This window comes from Dunckerocampus dactyliophorus, chromosome 17 (assembly GCF_027744805.1).
Source record: "Dunckerocampus dactyliophorus isolate RoL2022-P2 chromosome 17, RoL_Ddac_1.1, whole genome shotgun sequence".
NCBI lineage: Eukaryota > Metazoa > Chordata > Actinopteri > Syngnathiformes > Syngnathidae > Dunckerocampus > Dunckerocampus dactyliophorus.
The window spans coordinates 24,046,440-24,065,325 of NC_072835.1; the positions used below are offsets into that span (position 1 = coordinate 24,046,440).

An 18,886-nucleotide genomic window follows, 5' to 3' on the forward strand; every position below is an offset into this window, starting at 1 on the left:
TATGGAGAAATGTTCTTAGGCTTTTCTTGTTCCGCTGACGTGTCCTTCATCCTGTTGGAACATTTCCCGCACAAATAAGGAGGTTAACAAACAATGGGGGGGGGGGAGAAGAGGAAAGAAGAAGCGTTTGGGATCGAAAATAACTTTCGCTGAGGCCCCGCCTGCTCCTGGCGGGCGGGGGCGGAGTGATGACGCGGACTTCCGGACTCTCTGCCTGTGTCGACAGGAGGAAGAAGAGGCAGAGGAGGAGGACTTGCAAGCTGCCGTTGAGCGTCCTGAAGCGGGCTCGAGGCCATGACGAAGCCGCCCCTCCGTTAACTGGCAGCTTGGGTGCGCGGCGGCGAAGGGACGCCATGCGGCCCCCCCTCCGCCACTGGAAAGGCGTCAACGTTTCCCGCCAGCACGGCTGATCGGGGTCCAGCATGAGAACGCTGAATGAAAACAAGGAGGGGGGCGCGGGGGAGGAGAACAATGTGAAAGCAGGGCAGCTGTGGCGGGACGCCGCCCTCCGCTCCAGGAAGCTCCGTAGCGACCTGCGCAAGCTGACCCTGTGCTCCAAAGACCAGGACCTGTCCCAGATCGAGGCCCTCAACCTGGGCAACAACTTCCTCCATGAGCTGCCTGAAGGTCTGGCGTCCGGCCTCAGCAACCTGCGCGTGCTGGTTCTCCGCAGGAACCACTTCGCCACCATCCCGCAGGCGGTGTTCGAGCTCCGGCAACTGGTGGAACTGGACCTGAGCTACAACCGGCTGAGAGGCGTGGCGGAGGGCGTGGCCCATTTGAGCGTGCTCAAGAAGCTGTGCGTTAGTCACAACAACATCCAGCAGCTGCCCGAGCACATCTCAGCTCTGAAGCTTCTGGAGGAGCTGGACATCAGCTTTAACCACCTTCACAGCATACCCGCCTCCTTCGGCCGCCTGGCCAGGCTGCGCACGCTGGACGTGGACCACAACAAGCTGAGACGCTTCCCCCCTGAGATCCTGGCGCTTGGCGACTTGGAGGAACTGGATTGCTCGTGCAACATGTTTGAGGTTTTGCCAGAAGACGTGGCCAAGCTGAAAAGTGTCAAAATCTTGTGGCTGAGCAGTCTCCACCTCCGATCTTTACCTGACACCTTCTGCCACCTGCAGCACCTGGAGAGCCTGATGCTGGACGGGAACCACCTGACAGTGCTGTCCCCCACCTTTGGCAACCTGCAAAGACTCAGGATGGTCAACTTGTCCTCCAACGAGCTGGCAGGCTTCCCCATGGTTCTTCTGAGCATTTTGGGATTGGAGGAGCTTTATCTGAGCAGGAATAAACTCACACATGTGCCGCAGGAAATCGGGCAGTTGCAGAATCTGGCCAATCTGTGGCTGGACAACAACGCCATCACATATCTGCCAAACTCACTGGTGGACCTGGTGAAGCTGGAGGAGCTGGTTCTCCAAGGGAACCAGATCGCCATCCTTCCTGATCATTTTGGAAAGCTGTCCAAGGTGAACATTTGGAAGGTGAAGGACAACCCTCTCATCCAGCCCCCGTATGAGGTGTGCATGAAAGGGATCCCGCACATCGCCACGTATCAGGAGGAGTTGGCGCACTCACAGCTCGCCGCGAAGCCCAGACTCAAACTGGTTCTGATGGGCCTGAAGGGGGCCGGGAAGACGCAGCTGCAGCAGAGCGTTCTGAGCGGCCGACATGACAGCCAAGGAGTCAAGGGAGGCGATGGAATCCAAGTCGCCAGCTGGGTAGCGGATGGCGGCCTCACGTTCCTCGTGTACGACCTGTCGGGCAAGCAGAACCTAGACCTCATTAAAGCCTTTTTCCTTTCCCCCGGCGCTCTCTACATCCTGGTGGTCAACCTCAAAGCGTATTCGCCTTGTCGCTTCTACGCCCACGTTGGCTACTTCCTTCACCTCCTGGGTGCCAAGGCGCCCCGTGCTGTCGTCTTATTGGTGGGCACGCACGCCGACCTGTGTGGGGAGGCGGAACTGGAGGAGAAGAGGCTAGACATCCACCGGCAGGTCGGCTTGCAGCGAATGAGGGACACCCAGGTTCTGGTCAGTCTGGCGCTGAACGTGGACCAGGCCCTTCAGCAGGGCTTCGCTGCGCGCACCTCGAACCCCCACAACCCCTTCTATGCCGTCTCTGACAGTAATCTGTGGCAGAAGAGGGCACGGCTCCAGTTCCTGCTGAACCACCGCCTCCAGATCCTGTCTCCGGTGCTGAGCGTCAGCACGCAGACGCAGACCAACATCCAGCGCTTGAGGGAGAAACTGACGTTTGTTGTCAAGCACAAGGACATCTTCCCCAACCTCCACCGAGTGTTGCCCAGGTCCTGGCAGATGCTGGAGGAGCTGTACCCCAAGTCAGAAGACTTGTGGCTCTCATGGTTGGATGCGGCCCACCTCGGCCACCAGGCGGGGCTTACGGAGGAGAACCTGCAGAGCGCCTTGTCCTACCTGCATGAGAGCGGCCAGCTGCTCTACTTTGAGGACAACCCCGCCCTGAAGGATTACGTCTTTCACAACATTTCGCGCTTCATCGCCGTCCTCAACGTCTTCTTCCAAAGGGACGAACTCGCCCTGCTGGACTGCCAGGTCTCTGACGCCGAGGCGGGGAAGGAGGAGGAAGAGAACCTCAGGGTGGTGCGGCTGCAGCGTCACTTGGAGAGTTTCCTTCGATGCGGCCTTTTGCCCTCCACCGCCATCCACCTGCTGCTCGGCCCTCTCGTCCAGACCCAGCAGGAACAGAAACTCTTCATGGAGCTTCTGGAGAAGCTGGGCGTCTGCTACTGTGTCAACAAGCCCCGCGGCAAGCCCCCACATGGCGCTGCGGTGCTGTGGTACAAGTTCCCCATCTACGCTGGCAGCGAGGAGACAGAACCAGACCCGAGTTCCCTTCCTCCATGCCCGCTAATGTCGGCGGAGCAGCTGCAGATCCAGTACAGCTTCCCCTTCCTGTTCCCACCCGGACTCTTTGCTCGCTTTAGCGTGCGCATCAACAGCCACGTGGCTCAGAGGTCCGACGGCCCGAACCGCATCCTGGCATACCGAGGCAAAGTCCCGGTGGTGATCAGCCACCGTCCGTCTGCGGGGAGGCTGCAGGCCGACACCTTGTCCATCGCCAGCCACGCGTCGCTGCCAAACATCTGGACGGCGTGGCAGGCCGTCACGCCGCTGCTGCACGAGCTCAACGCGCTGCTGCGGGAATGGCCCGGCCTGCACTACGCCGTCCACATCCTGTGCTCCAAGTGCCTCCGCAGGGGGTCCAGCAGCCCGCACACCTTCCCAGGTAAGCTCCTCCCCCTCAGCCGGGTGACATTGCTACCTTTATGAGTGACGCATCATTCATGATGACGACTGAATCACGCCGCACGCCACGTGTGTGATGGCACCATCAGAGGAACACAATCCTATTACGCTAGCTCACTCTATCCGCCGTACACGTGCGCTCACGGGATTTAGCTGTCATGTGATCGTCCTGAACACGGCCACAAACACTGCAGGAGAACGTTCCTCCTGAGGGTTCAAAGGTCGTTAGACACGCACGCAGGCAGCTGGTGGAGCTGTGGAGGTGTGCAGACCAGCTGGGTTATTTTGGGAATGTTCCCTGCGTGCTGCATGCAGGGCAGACATTCTTCAGGATGGGGGGCGGGGCCAAGACTGGGTCATGTGCTCAGAGTGCATATTAGCTTTGTGCGCACACGCAAAGTGAAAGAGCAAAATAAAGCGGTGCTTGGGCGCCCCCTGCTGGGGAGCGTGCAGGAAGTGCACCCACTTTCTTCCTGTCACTTCCTGTCACTGGGCAGGGGCGCCATATGGGGGGAAAGTTAGGATATTCCAAGTCAGGGCCCCCAAAAAAGAGTAAAAATGAAGAAAAGTATGTGTTGAGAATGTTCCGCTTTTCAAAATGTAACCTCAGTTTTTATTTGTCGTTGGCAGTCAAGTGAAATATCCTCATTGACCAAACGTAAATGTCCATATGTTGATGATGTCAATGCTGGGGGATGTGCGGGCGTGTTCTGGGGCATTTATGGCTCCATGGCAGGGGCGTCCAAGCACATCCTAAAAGAGCATCTCACAAGAATAAGGAGCAGATGTTCATCGAAAAAAACATCTCATCTAAGAAGAAAAGAAAATCACATTTCAGTAGCAAAATGTTGAAATGCCAAAGAGAAAATGACATCAAAAATACGTAATATGAGAAAAAAGAAAACAACAAATAAAGTTGCCATTTTTCGAAAGTTAGGTTGCGGAAAAAGTGAATAAAATAAGAAAGTGATAATATCGTGATGGTAATAAAGTCAGCACATTTCCAAAGATGAATTAAGAAGAAAGTTGAAATATTTGTAAAACAAAAAGAGCAAAGAGTGAAGTTGAGATGAATAATACGTTTTTTGGCCCACGTATGACAAAGCTGGTCGGGATGCTGGTCCTCCAAGGTTGTCTAAGTGAGGCCTTTTCAATGCATGATGAGGGGTGTTGATCGGGGCTGCCGGTAGACAATTCCAACAGGGCACCATTCCAATATTCTTACTATGTTTGGGAAAGGTTTTTGTACTATTTGACACAAACCTGAATTTAATTTGATGCATGACACCAACGCATGGCAAATGAATGGTTCATCATTTCTGTTTTGAGTTGAAGATAAGAAAATTAAGAGAATAAAATTTGAGAAGCTAGAACAGCGCAGACCTCCGCCAAGCTCCGTAGTCCCCCCACATATTGTGATTTATACCATCAATATTAGTCCTATATTTAGTTTATCTACATATTTAGGTTGCTGCCTCATGCTAACGCTAGCATATAACACCTAGTATAATAGTGGTAAGTGTTGATACAAGTGTCTCCCTATGAAAATGGTTAACAATGCTACTAAATGCTAGTGTTAGCATGCTAACATGTAGCATAGTTGTGCTAAGTCTTTATATATGTGTCTAGCTATGAAAATGGCTACAAATGCTACTATGCTAATGTTAGCATGCTAACACCTTGTATGGAAGGCTAAATGTCCCAAATGAGTTGAGAATTTGGACTTTGGAACGGTCTGAATGGGTTGAGAAATGTGGAAGTATTAGTCGGTAACAGCAGTTGAACGGAAAAGGGTGAATTTTGAGAGGATTTAGAGTTTTGGATCACCCCCAAAATCATCGGTTCTTCCACTTCCCATTTCCGACAGTTGCAGAAAATTTCATCCAAATCCATTTGGAACTTTTCAAGTTATTTTGAACACAAACAAACAAACAGATAAACGTGGGCAAAAACATAACCTCCATGCTGCCTTGGCGGAGGTCATAATTATGTTTAGGAAATAGTGGTCAGCTTGTCTTTTACTGTATTTATGTACATTTAATATAAAAGTTATAGAAATAAAAAGCTACGAGGAGTTGAAGCAAACATTGGTGAGCTCGGACATCATCATCATCAGCCAAGACATCATTAGCATCGTGACAACAACACAGCTACCTTGAAAACGTTAGCATGTGTCCCATGAACGTCTTATCTGCTTCCCTGTGGGACCAAAAGGAGCTCCCAACTGACAGTTTTAAAAATAAAAACTAAATGTCACTGTGCTAAAAAGTCACATTTGGAGTGCCAAGACCAGAAGCTAGGTGGATAACTCTAGCTAGCTTGCTAGTGAGCTAGCTAGCTGCCGCCAGTGACAGCTAAGCAAAGCGTGTAAAGAAAGATGCATGAAAAGTGGCAGGTCAAAAGGCTTGATAAGGGATTGGCCTGGATTGGAGTAGTCTGTGTCAAGCTGTCAAACTCAAGCCATCGACAACCAGTGTTGGTTCTGGCGGCAATCCGGAACCGAGGGCGTTCCTCGTGTGCTCAGTGCAGGTGTTGGCAGCCCTACGTGGCAAAGCACACGTGCACATTCGTGTCATGTCTGTGTTGGCGTGACACACGCTGATGGCGTGCTTTTTACGGAAATCGAACGATACGGTGGCCGATCCATCGGAGCATCCCTAAACAAGTTTTTATGTCTTTTTGTCTCTGGTTAAGTCTACTATATTGTGTAAAGGTGACTATCGGGGTGTTATGTCATGCCTAGAGGGCTCCAATCATGTTAAAAAGCAGATTTAGAAGGTGGAAAACAGGTTTTCTATGTCTTATTTTCTCTGGTTATGTGTACTATGTAGGGTAATAGGAGTGTAAGGTGACTATAGGGCTGTTATATCATGCCTAGAGGGCTCTAATCATGTTAAAAAACGTATTTAGAAGGCTGTGAAACTAAAACATCAATCCTATATTGTTCTTCTACGGGTGATGGAAAAAGAATGTGGCAACATTTGGAAAAGCAAAAATGCATCCTGCATACACGTGTCGTAAGTTCAAGCTTCTACTTCCTGTTTGACGAGTGCTGGTTGTGGCCCCCACCAGGCCCGTAAGACAATCCTTCCCGAAGGCACCTCAGGATGTGGCGTTTGATTACATGTTATTCATCCATGCTGCCGGCGGGGGCCACATTGAGCGCTTGTCAAACAGGAAGTCGAAGCTTGAAGGTACGTCCAGGATGGAACCCCCCCGGGCTTATGTGATTGGGGTGTGGAACCAATGAATGAATGAATTAATGAATATCTTTTATTGAGAAGGCCCAGACTTCCTGCCACTAGGTCATGTGATGCAAGAGCAGGGGCGTGTCACGGTCCTACAGGGTGTCTTTGTTGTGTTGCAGGTGAGCTGCTGGGTCAGCAGCGGCCTGACGGACTGACTGAACTCGTCTGTCCAAAGAACGGTTCCGAGAGGGTCAACGTGGCTCTGGTCTACCCGCCGACACCCACCGTGCTCAGTCCCCCCCCCAGGTGAAGAACCACGCCCATGTCCGGGTTGTCGCGCTTCAACGTCCCACACGTTGCTTCTAGACTCTTCTGTGGACCTTGACACGCCCCATCAGGATGAACGGGCCGGGCCGGCGTTTGTTCTGACGTGTCCCAGCATGCAAAGTTGAATTTATTCTTCAGCTTCCGTCATCACCTCGCTGCCCAAAAAGCTGTGACCCCAGGCCACCGAGGTCGTGACTTCTCATGGAAATAAAAGCTTTATTTTTCTACCCTGGAGGTGCTGGGAGCGCACGAGGAGCGTGCATGTGAAACACCCCACTCAGCGTTTGTGCTTCTTGACACCCTCCACCGTGCTGGCCACCTGGCGTCTCATAGAACGCGCAGGACGGGCAGCATAGACCAGGGGGGTACGGATGGACCGTACCCGTACCGGCCAACCACCGATGCCGTGGAGTCAGTCGCTCCTGGACAAGACGCCGAGGTGCGGCCCACGCCACATCGTCAGCACTTCCACAGGACACCCCCACTGGAAACATCAGCAGTCATCTGGCAAGAATCAAGTCCAAACGTTCATGGAAGAAAGTTGGAATCAAACGGGAAAAAGGAACGGTTTTCCAAGAATAACATGACAGCAGCAGTGGCACCATCACGAGCAGAACCACCTTCGAGTGTTTAAACCACCTCACCACCGCTTGTTGGGACAACAATGCTGCCTAAAGGGTACAGTGTTTTGAGGATAAAGTCTTCATACAATGGGAATAAAGTGATCATATTATGGGAATAAAGTCATCATTATGAGATGAAAGTTGAAATAGTTGGGAAATAAAAAACATCAGAAATGAAAAGAAACAGCTGGAGCTTTCCAAAAATAAAGTTGAACTGTTGAAGAAAAAGTGTCAGGAATAAAGCAGTAAGAATAACATGATTTTAGCAGCATGGCTATGCTATGCTACAGTACGCTACACCACAGTACACTAAAGTACAGTACACTACACTACGCTACAGTACACTACACTACAGTACGGTACAGTACACTACGGTACGGTACGGTTTGTCATGCATGGCAGCTGGCATCAAGGAGCGTCTGCACTCGTCAACATGTCCAAAAAAGGAGTCATTCGTGGAAAATTAAGTTGAAACAAGGAAATAAAGTCATAATATTACGAGATGAACATTTACAAAGAATATTTCAGAAAAAGCAAAGAGAGGGTGATATCAGTAATAGTCTTTTACACTTAGAGGCCAAAGCTGGGATGAAGTGTATATAAGTTGTTAGCGTATCTACACGTGTTGCTTCCAAAATGCCCTCGGAAATGGAATGAAGCTGAGCTGGGCCTCGGAACAGGTAGCAAGTGGAACTTCCGTCCTCCTGGCCACCAGGGTGCGCTGACACTTCAAGAGGCGGACAAGACGCGAGCTGTGACTCCACCTCTTCCTTTTCCTTCCGCGGCCTCACAGGTAGGAGCAGTTTGCTGCTAGCCGACTACACAATCTGCTGTAAATCTTCGCTATATCTTTGCCATCCTCCGTTTTAAACCATCCAATATGATCTGTGATGAGCGCACATATGTAAATGTTCGAATTTTGTGGTAGATTGTATTTGTTGCCCTAAGAGAAATGGGTCAAGGTGCCGGGGTGGTGTTTGTCCGCCATGTTGGCTGCTTTCACGTTATCTCCGTTTTTAAACGTTTTTAAACTTCCTAGTTGGCGAATGAAGCTGGTCAGTGATCGTGCAGCGTGCATGTGGTTTTCAAATAATCGTAAATAAAGAGATTCAACGGAAGCTCACTTGAGCTACATGCTAGCTGCCAACTGAAACACGGAAGGTTGACTTGTGTTGTTTTTTTTTTGTTTTTTTTTACTACGTTTTGTTTCAGAAGTCTGACAATGGTCCGCTACTCTCTCGATCCCGAGAACCCAACAAAGTGTGAGTATAAAGCTATTTGAGGAGTGAAGATGTTGACTTTTGGTGGCGATGATGACTCCTTAGGACACCTTTGGATTCCTCATGAAAACAAGAACTATCTGAGCGCCTTCACGTAGTCATGTGCCGATACCGATACCAGCGATTCATGCACTAAAATCGAAGTAGCGATACTTACCGTCAGTCATGCGAGGTAAAGTTTGTCTGCTGAAATGTTTTCATTCTTATAGTTGTTAGTAATGTGAATGGTTTTGTTATTGTACTTCTAAAATGCAAATTTCACACGTTTTTTGGTTTTGTATTTGGATATTAGCTTGGCTATATTCAAGATAGTCAACCCGCTACCTGAAAATACTAATGTATTTCAATTCATACAGTACTGTAATGTTTTGGATTCTTTATGCTGTGCGTTGAAATACACAACATTTGAAAGTTTACCAGACACGTGATGTCAATTTGCACAAAATGTTGGATCAGTATCGCTGATACCAGCCAAAATTTTACCCGGCGTCGGGTTGGAAAGGAAATGAGTGGTATCGCACATCACTACCTGGAGAAGAGTGCTCGTACTTGAAGTGAAGGCCAGCAAACACGCGGTTGACTGACGTTTTGTCTCCTAGCGTGCAAGTCCAGGGGCTCCAACCTGCGGGTGCACTTTAAGGTGAGACTGGTCCACTGGGTCCTATGGTGAGGTCACATGACTTAACATGCGTTGCTAAGATGGTGTTGGAAACCGCTCATGTCCAAATCTAGCACGTGTTTGTTTGCATTCAAGTTGAAGAGCGTGCATGTCAAAATAAGAGCGTACATGTAGTAGCATTGATCATGTGACCCGTTGAGTGACGTGGCGTCTCGTTGTGCAGAACACCCGTGAGACGGCCCAGGCCATCAAAGGCATGCACATCCGCAAGGCCAACAAATACCTGAGAGACGTCATCGTCAAGCACCAGTGTGTCCCCTTCCGCCGCTACAACGGCGGCGTGGGCAGGTGTGCTCAGGTGAGTGGGTGCCATGGGTGGAGCTAGTGAGAGACGGCCGCTGTGATGACAGTCTTAGGACACCTTTGGATTCATGATGAAACTAAACGTTAGTCTGAGCGGCCGCTTGCTCTGACAGGAAGTGGAGTTAGGGCGGGTGTGAATGCTCGTGTCTTGCAGGCCAAACAGTTCGGCTGGACGCAGGGGCGCTGGCCCAAAAAGAGTGCCGAGTTCCTGCTGCACATGCTCAAGAACGCAGAGAGCAACGCGGAGCTCAAGGTGAGCGCTGAAAAAAAGGTTGTTAGTTGGCGCTGTCAGGGAAGTTGGCAAAGCTGCGTGTAAAAAGCCAAGCGGTGGCCTGTGAGATGTTATGTAACGATGGCCGCCACTTCCAGGGTCTGGACGTGGACTCCCTGGTCATCGAGCACATTCAAGTCAACAAGGCGCCAAAGATGAGGCGACGTACGTACCGCGCGCACGGCCGCATCAACCCGTACATGAGCTCGCCGTGCCACATCGAGATGATCCTCACGGAGAAGGAGCAGATCGTTCCCAAGCCGGAGGAGGAGGTGGCCCAGAAGAAGAAGGTAGGTGTGCAGTGGGGGGCACTTAGGACACCTTTGGACCAACCGTGAAAACACTTGACATCCTGAGCGGCACCCTCACTGGTCGTGTTTGTGTGCAGGTTTCACAGAAGAAGCTGAAGAAGCAGAAGCTGATGGCGCGCGAGTAACTTGAAATAAAATCCACTTGTCATCAGGACTCTGCTCTTTATTCACGCGCGCTCACCATCACACCCAGACGGGACACGTAGGATTTCTAAACACAGCGGGCACTTCTGACCAGGTGAAAGGTGAGCTCATGGACATTTTGATGATCAAACTGGAGGGGGTCCGCGAGCCAGACACGCTCCTCCCCCTCCAAACACGTGTAGCTCTACGTGGTACGCAGCCCCTACCTGAAACATCTCTTCTGTGCATGCGCCAGACTGACGTCACTTCCTCCTCTGGCACTTTTTACCACAGTGCTTCTGCAGCATCACATACTGTACTGTACATACTTATTATTATTATTATTATTATTATTATTATTATGTAAATGTTCAATAACCACACTTGATAGAAACTCAACACGTAATCACACTTGAGTGAAATCAAACTGACACTTTCACACGCTGTTGTGCAGATGGAATAGACGATAAGAATGTTACATTTCTGTTTAGTTTTGTTGGCATGTCAAGAACAAAGTATTGGAATATTTCATTCCTCTTATGTTAGTGTTCCCTTTTATTTTTTACCTGTGAGGCGTATCACCTCACCGGCTGTGTTGGAGTGTGGCTTAAATTACCGAAGTGATACAACGCCCGCGTCGGCCCCATCTCGTGGCGGAAGCCGATGTTATCCGATCTTCAAAATACAGCGGCCGATCCTGATCCAGAAGATGGCATCGGGACATCCCCACTATCCAGTAATAGTCAAGTTTTGGTGTCTGACCTGAAAAGTCTTGGAAGGACGTCTGGCATTGGCTCTGGCTGACGGATGCATGACTTATTAACTCTGATTTCTGTAATGTTTCATAATGTAAGGGCTGGTTCCCACCCCTGGTCTGGACTTTGTTTTCTAGATGGGGGAGGCACATCCATCCAACATCTGGATTTCAGTGGTGGGGGGGAAAACCGCTATAAAATAGATGGATGAATGGGTGACAGAGTACACGTGGCTGACAATGAAGAGGATGTAGACGTGTTCTGCACATGCGTACAACGATGGCAGTCGCTGGGAAACACGGCCCCTAGTGCCCCTAGGGGGGGATTGCACGCCAACCCAGAGCGGCACACTCATCATGGAGCACGTGGTGTCAAGTCATACGAAGAAGAGACGCTTGTTTGTGGTATGCTGGCACGAGAACAGCTCGTAGAGTGTCCAACCACAGTGCACCTTGCCGGGCCAGGTTCTATGTTCCATCACATCACATGTGTAATCTTTGTGTGTACTAAATATCCTATGGCACGAGGTGAAGAACGTGGCCTGTCTGTGGACAAATCCTCTTGTTTAGCGGGTGTTTAAATCCCGGTGTGCTATAGTGTGTAATAGCTTACGGTGATATCATTACATCACAAACGTTCATGGAGGAAACACTAGTTGATAACGGCTGTGATTTGTGCCTAATGGGGGCAGACTGTGTGACAACCGCTGAGATTTACCTTTTTAATGGCTCCCATTCCACACTGGAATCAATGTTTAATGTTTTAATGCTTCAGCCCAACCATGCAATCATTGCTGCATTGATTCCACATAGCTGTACTTTCATTACACACATGACCAAGTATTATTACACAGTACTACTAAATAAAGAGTACACACACACACCAGGCTGCCCCCAGTCCATTGCTTTCACTTCCATGAAATGAAAATCAATGTTTGATACCTATTCTCCTTGTGTAAGGTACATTGCAACCACCTGTTGGAGCCATATCACATTTGTAACCACTTGATGGCGCCTTATCACCAACATTTGCAACCACTTGATGGCACCTTATCACCAGCATTTGCAACCACTTGATGGCACCTTATCACCAACATTTGCAACCATTTGATAGCACCTTATCACCAACATTTGCAACCACTTGATGGCGCCTTATCACCAACATTTGCAACCACTTGACAGCACCTTATCACCAACATTTGCAACCATTTGATAGCACCTTATCACCAACATTTGCAACCACTTGATGGCACCTTATCACCAGCATTTGCAACCACTTGATGGCACCTTATCACCAACATTTGCAACCATTTGATAGCACCTTATCACCAACATTTGCAACCATTTGATAGCACCTTATCGCCAACATTTGCAACCACTTGATGGCACCTTATCACCAACATTTGCAACCACTTGATGGCGCCTTATCACCAGCATTTGCAACCACCAACATTTGCATCTGCCAGCTTTTTACATACACACACACACACACACACACACTGGACCACATAGCATCATTTAATGTTATTTACCTGCTTTTGTGTGTATCTTCCGCTTCACATGAGGTGACAAGTACACTGTTGCTTTATCTTTTTGTAGTACTGCCTGATGTCTACATAGGAGTACATTCAAATGTAGTATACCAGGGTGGACAAAGGCCACATAATGTTTGTTTTGTTTCTTCAGTTTCTTGTCCATTTGAGTGCATGATACAACTAAAGGTGTCTTTTGTTTGGACAAATATTACAATGACAACAAAAATAGCTTCTTTGGCGGTACAGTGCTATAGCTATTCATGTAAGAACTTATTCCCAAGAACAGCATGGAAGTTGCTAGATGCTAGTTGCTACAGTATACTGTATTTGTCATCACCATCGTGTTTGTCCAAACACATGTACCCTTAGTTGTTGCAGGATCCAAGATGGGTCCAAATGGATCAATCACCTGGAGAACAAGGCTGCTCTCATCAGCTTTGTCGTGCAGGTGAAGTCTTTTTGCCATTTTTATGCTCTCATGTTGCAGATACTTAACTTCTTCAATGGTCTTTGGACATGTTCTTCTCATAATGTTACTTTTTCTCCAACCAGGTTTCCCCAAGATAGCACCTTCTAGTTGTATACTGTAGTACCACTTCAGAAAAGAAGTAATACTACACTATTGACTGCAACTTGTTAGAATGCAACTTGAATATTTTAACTTCATTCTTCTACATTTACAGATGCTTTTTAGTTTTTAACTTTCTTCTGTCATGACCTGTCATGGTCCTCATAAGATGACCTCTTTGGAGACGGAACATTCCAACTTTTTTCTTAATAGTTTCATTTTATTTTTGGAAAATGACAGATTTCTTTCCTTTCTTATTCAGCTATATTTTTAGAATGTGCCCCGGGCTGCACATCAGCTTCAGGGGGGCAGCAGACTTCCCGGTCCCCCGCCACCTCTTCCACCTCCACTGGGGGGGGGGCACCAAGGCGTTCCCAGGCCAGCTGTGAGACATAACCCCTCCAGCGTGTCCTAGGTGTGCCCCAGGGCCTTCTCCCGGCTGGAACACCTCATCGGGGAGGTGTCTGGACTAGATGCCCGACCACCCCAACTGGCTCCTCTCCATGTGAAAGAGCAGCAGCTCTACTCGGAGCTCCTCCCCCCATTTCTTAGGTGTGTCCAGACACCCCATGGAGGAAACTCATTTGGGCCGCTTGTATCCGCCGGCTCCTTGTTTGGGTCACGCCCAAAGCTCATGACCATGGGTGAGGGTGGGAACATACAGTAAATGGGGGGGGGGGGGGGGGGTAAATTGAGAGCTCTCTCTTCACCTCGATGGTCCGCATGACTGCAGACGCTGCGCCGATCGCCCGAGATACTTGAACTCCTCCACAGGGGGCCCAACCCACCCTTGTCCCACGAAGAACCATTGCCTGGGATGTGGACGTGCTGAGGCTCATCCCAGAAGCTTCACGCTTCTAAAAACGATGAAGGTCACAGCCCCATGAGGCCATCGTCTGCAAATAGCAGGGACCAGATCCTAAGGCCCCCCCAACTTGGCTGCGCCTAGAAATTGTGTCCATGAAAATGATGAATAGAAGGGCAACCTTGGCGGGGGCCAACGTGGAGCAGGAAGGGGCTGGCTGGAAACTGGCCTACCTAAGATAGTGGGTATGCAGTGTAGAGGGGGAGGGGCTCATTTGGGTGGTTGCAAGTCAGCACTGAAAAGGAGAGAATATTAGCAGTACTACTAGGTAGGTACTACAGTAGTGTATGTAGCGTTAGTATTACACTGGCAGCATGAGGGACTGAGTACATAGCGTACACAGTATACGTAGTACTTGAAGTGTACTTATGGAAGCGTGCCTGAGGCTTCTCCTACACATGTATAAATGAGAGGTCAAAGTTGACACGAGTAGTTGTAGTAGTAGTTGACACGCAGATATACCCCATCATGTGACCATTTTTTCTGGTGGGCAGAGTGACGTTTAGGTGCTTCCTGCTGGAAGAAGAAGAAGAAGAGGAAAGGGATCCCAAGCAGGACTTGTGCTCTTATTGTGAAAGGTGATCTGGAGTGGCGACTCAGTCCCAATCATGAAGTTATTCACGTCAATGACCTGACGTGACCACCAGGTGGCGCCACGCCCCCACGCGTCGCTGCCGCTGGTGATGTTGCTGATGATGATGAAGAGCCGGAAGTGTTTAGAAGAGTAAAAAGTGAAAATGTTGTGACTGGTTTGTGTGCTTGTTGCTTTTCTTCTTTATTATTATTATGCTGATTAACAAGCAGACGGAGCCTGCCTCAGCCAATCAGGAGGCTGGCCTCCACTCGGGCCTGCCGACGTCACACTGCAGCGCTCCAATCAGCGCGGAGGTGTCAAACTTGGCCCCGCTGGCTGCGGGACGTCGGAACCAGAAGATCCACTTGCAGACCTGCAACTTGTTGAAGCGCGCCGAGCGGGACCGATCCACCCCCCCGACCCCCACCCCCACATACGGCCCAGCTGCGGTTCTGCGCCGACATGGACTGCTAGAAGTGGACCGTAGTCCGAATCCGGACCAGGGTGATGTTAGCGCTGGGTCCGATGGATGGGTCCCGACAGAGCAGCTTCCTACTGAGCACCCCCCCTCTGGCGGCTCTGCACAGCATGGCCGACATGAAGACCCCCCAGTACCCGGCCTACCCGCTCTCCTCCGCCGGGCCCACTTCGTCCACCTGCCCGGCCACCAGCTCGCCCAACCCGGGCGGCATGGCGGCCTCGTCCCCGGGCCTCAAGTCGTCGTCCGGACTGTCCTCGGGTCTCGGCTCCCCGCAGCTGTGTTCGTCCGCGACCCCCCATGGCATCAACGACATCCTCAATCGGCCCTCCGCCTCCTCGGCCTCGGCGGGGGTCCTGAGCGCCCTGCAGCCCCGCTTCAGCAGCCTCAGCCCGCCGCCGCCACCGCCGCCGCCCGGACTCTTCTTCACCCCCACGGCCGCTGCCGCCGTGTCCCGCTACCCCAAACCCCTCACCGAACTCCAGGGCCGGACCCCCATTTTCTGGCCGGGGGTCATGCAGAGTCCACACTGGAGGGACGCGCGCTTCTCGTGCTCGCCCCGTGAGTGCGCGCGCGCGCGCGTGTGTGTGTGTGGGTGTGTGTGTGTGTGTGTGTGTGTGTGTGTGTGTTGTTAGTAACGGTGATGTGTTGTTGTGTTCCAGAGCAGAGTTGTGTGTTGGACAAAGACGGGAAACGAAAACACACCAGACCAACTTTCTCTGGACAACAAATCTTTGCTCTGGAAAAAACTTTTGAACAAACCAAATATTTGGCGGGACCGGAGAGGGCGCGACTCGCCTTCTCGCTCGGCATGACGGAGAGCCAAGTCAAGGTACACGCGCGCGCACACACACACCTTCTCTAAAAACTAGAGACACTTTTAGAGACATCATCAATTTATTATAAAACATCATAACTTGTATTAGAAACATTACCTTTACTTTAATTATAAATACCATACTTTAATTATAAATACCATACTTTTATTATAAATATCATACTTTAATTATAAATACCATACTTTAATTATAAATATCATACTTTAATTATAAATACCATACTTTTATTATAATACCATACTTTAATTATAAATACCATACTTTTATTATAAATATCATACTTTAATTATAAATATCATACTTTAATTATAAATACCATACTTTTATTATAAATACCATACTTTAATTATAAATACCATACTTTTATTATAAATACCATACTTTTATTATAAATACCATACTTTAATTATAAATGTCATACTTTTATTATAAATATCATACTTTTATTATAAATGTCATACTTTTATTATAAATACCATACTTTTATTATAAATACCATACTTTAATTATAAATGTCATACTTTTATTATAAATATCATACTTTAATTATAAATGTCATACTTTTATTATAAATATCATACTTTTATTATAAATGTCATACTTTTATTATAAATAGCATACTTTTATTATAAATATCATACTTTTATTATAAATGTCATACTTTTATTATAAATAGCATACTTTAATTATAAATACCATACTTTTATTGTAAATGTCATACTTTTAATTAGGATTGTACTTTATTAATTATTATAGTGACAATTATAAAAGTGACATAGTGGCATAGCTAATTATAAATACCATACTTTTATAATAAATACTGTACTTTTTATTGTAAATATCATATCTTTTAATTATCAACGTTTACTTTTATACTAAATATAATTTAAATACCATACTTTTTATTAGAAATACCATACTTTAATCATAAATACCATACTTCTTATTATAAATATCATACTTTTCATCATAAATACCATACTTTTTATAATAAATATCTTATCTTTTAATTATAAACGTTTCCTTTTATAATAAATATCAGACTTTAAATGATAAATACCATACTTTGTATTATAAATATCATACTTTGTATTATAAATAAAATACCTTTTCATTATAAACGTTTCCTTTTATAGTAAATATCATAGCTTTCATTCTAAAGGTTTTCTGTGATTGTAAATATGATACCTTTTATTGTAAACATACTTGGGATGGTAAACATCCTAGCTTTGGTTGCAAATGTCATACTTGTGTAATCATCATCATCATTTAGTGGATGTTTCACTTTCTAATCATGCTACGTTCCTCATCCTCATCCTCATTCATCCTTTCCACTTCCTGTGATTTGGAAAGCCGTGATGTGCTTTTGTTCTCCCGTCACGAGCACGTGATGAGAAAGTGCTGCGTTGTGATTGTAATGTCGATGACGTACAAACACCGTGCGCGAGCACACACGCTCACGAAGTGACGCTGCTTGTATTGATTATTATGATAATCAATGACCGTCTGACAAGGAAAGTGATCCTTTCAGGGATACTTTGATCACTCTCCTTCAACAACACACGTGCTTGCATTATTGATGTATTGTTTCCCTCGCGAGCGCTGCTATTCGTCCTGATCAGGCACGATGACGTCTACTGTTTTCACAACAATCATCCGTTCATTCTTTTCCTCTCAACGTCAAATCTCCCAAAAATCAGAAGAACGAAATGTGCTCATAAATACAATTCGTCATTTCAGCTTTCAAATAGAATCCGATCACATAGAGCAGCGTGTGATATCATAGAGTCGAACTTTGTCTTGTACTTTCGCCCCGCGCGTGCAGGTGTGGTTCCAGAACCGGCGGACCAAATGGCGCAAGAAGCACGCGGCCGAGATGGCCTCCGCCAAGAAGAAGCACGACTCGGAGACGCAGAGGTTAAAGGTCAGTTCGGACCCGGACGAGGACGAGGACTACGACAAACCTTTGGACCCGGACCACGACCACCACGACCTGCTCCACAAACACACGCCCGAGCACGACAGCTCGTAAAGGTGCTTTTTCTTTTCTTTTTGTTTTTTTTTACCCTCGTGCACCTTTTGGCGGGAATGTGTTGTGGCTGTAAATACAAAAGAAAAGAAGAAAATGTCTTCCCGCTTTCATTTACTTTGCTTTTGTTTTTAGAGAAAAACAAACAAAAAAAAGAACGTGTTCAAGCGGAAGGACGGACTCGGCAGCACGTGACTGGTGATTGAACTGATCTTGTCACGTCAGCACTTTGATCAATAAACTTTCCTACCACGATGACGATGGTGATGATGTAAACATTTGATGTGAAATTAAAAAGACTTGTCAGCACGGATGCCTTGGATATTCCTCACACATCAATCTTCTACTTCCTGTTTAAGTTAGCACCTGTTGGCTGCCGGCCGGAGCGTGAGCGTGCACGTGATGAGTGATGAATGGTGAGGTCGGCGGGGGTCGCGGCCTCCGTGACGGATGATGCTGGGGGGGGTGACGCGGGGGCGGGGCTAAGAGAGAACGGCCGCTGTGAAAGGTCAGCGTGGTCTTTTGTGCGTTATTAGCGTTAGCAATAAGCTGTTAGCGTAGCAAATAACCTCCTCCATCATCTTAAAAGTCACGCCATATAACTCATCTCTATGCAAATGCTTTTATTAAAAGGGGGAGGCGGGCGGCGCGGGCGCGGAAACAGGAAATGACAGCTTCATCAGATGCTAAGCTAACGCTAATGTCAGTCCCAAACCCCCACTGCAACATCACGCCATCGATCGGGCCGTCTCGTCGTATCGATTACGCCGAGTGGACGCTCTCCTGTTTTGGAGGCGCGAGCGCCGACCTCTGGCCTTTGAGCGTGGTCACGGGGGGGTCACG

The 18,886-nt window shown here is 48.1% G+C and overlaps 3 protein-coding genes and 2 non-coding genes across 5 annotated transcripts; all 5 read left to right on the plus strand.

The window, feature by feature from the left end:
* Nucleotides 1–196: 196 nt before the first annotated feature.
* mfhas1 (multifunctional ROCO family signaling regulator 1) lies at nt 197–8,294 on the plus strand. The gene is made up of 2 exons (XM_054756315.1): nt 197–3,276; nt 6,664–8,294. Exons 1-2 carry the CDS (start codon nt 423–425, stop codon nt 6,792–6,794), a joined length of 2,985 nt encoding a protein of 994 aa, XP_054612290.1. The 5' UTR covers nt 197–422; the 3' UTR covers nt 6,795–8,294.
* A 201-nt stretch (nt 8,295–8,495) lies between these two features.
* On the plus strand, nt 8,496–10,432 carry rpl17 (ribosomal protein L17). Its single transcript, XM_054756327.1, has 6 exons — nt 8,496–8,696; nt 9,314–9,354; nt 9,557–9,691; nt 9,851–9,949; nt 10,066–10,257; nt 10,356–10,432. Exons 1-6 carry the CDS (start codon nt 8,657–8,659, stop codon nt 10,401–10,403), a joined length of 555 nt encoding a protein of 184 aa, XP_054612302.1. The 5' UTR covers nt 8,496–8,656; the 3' UTR covers nt 10,404–10,432.
* Nucleotides 8,740–8,803, plus strand: LOC129170580 (small nucleolar RNA SNORD58). Its single transcript, XR_008566645.1, has one exon. It is a non-coding gene; the product is annotated as a small nucleolar RNA SNORD58 (small nucleolar RNA).
* Nucleotides 9,729–9,794, plus strand: LOC129170579 (small nucleolar RNA SNORD58). The gene has a single exon (XR_008566644.1). It is a non-coding gene; the product is annotated as a small nucleolar RNA SNORD58 (small nucleolar RNA).
* A 3,785-nt stretch (nt 10,433–14,217) lies between the features above and the next one.
* Nucleotides 14,218–18,327, plus strand: nkx6.1 (NK6 homeobox 1). The gene is made up of 4 exons (XM_054757315.1): nt 14,218–15,736; nt 15,838–16,007; nt 17,840–18,048; nt 18,179–18,327. The coding sequence occupies exons 1-3, from the start codon at nt 15,205–15,207 to the stop codon at nt 18,044–18,046; spliced, it is 909 nt and encodes a 302-aa protein (XP_054613290.1). The 5' UTR covers nt 14,218–15,204; the 3' UTR covers nt 18,047–18,048; nt 18,179–18,327.
* The last annotated feature ends 559 nt before the right edge of the window (nt 18,328–18,886 follow it).

Excerpts from the sequence above, each read along its gene's own strand:
- mfhas1 (XM_054756315.1), top strand. The coding sequence starts at position 423 with ATGAGAACGCTGAATGAAAACAAGGAGGGGGGCGCGGGGGAGGAGAAC. Across the intron at positions 3,277-6,663 it reads CAGCCCGCACACCTTCCCAG|GTGAGCTGCTGGGTCAGCAG; the intron begins GTAAGCTCCTCC and ends GTTGTGTTGCAG.
- rpl17 (XM_054756327.1), top strand. The coding sequence starts at position 8,657 with ATGGTCCGCTACTCTCTCGATCCCGAGAACCCAACAAAGT. Across the intron at positions 8,697-9,313 it reads TCCCGAGAACCCAACAAAGT|CGTGCAAGTCCAGGGGCTCC; the intron begins GTGAGTATAAAG and ends TTTGTCTCCTAG. Across the intron at positions 10,258-10,355 it reads AGGTGGCCCAGAAGAAGAAG|GTTTCACAGAAGAAGCTGAA; the intron begins GTAGGTGTGCAG and ends GTTTGTGTGCAG.
- nkx6.1 (XM_054757315.1), top strand. The coding sequence starts at position 15,205 with ATGTTAGCGCTGGGTCCGATGGATGGGTCCCGACAGAGCAGCTTCCTA. Across the intron at positions 15,737-15,837 it reads GCGCTTCTCGTGCTCGCCCC|AGCAGAGTTGTGTGTTGGAC; the intron begins GTGAGTGCGCGC and ends GTTGTGTTCCAG. Across the intron at positions 16,008-17,839 it reads TGACGGAGAGCCAAGTCAAG|GTGTGGTTCCAGAACCGGCG; the intron begins GTACACGCGCGC and ends CCGCGCGTGCAG.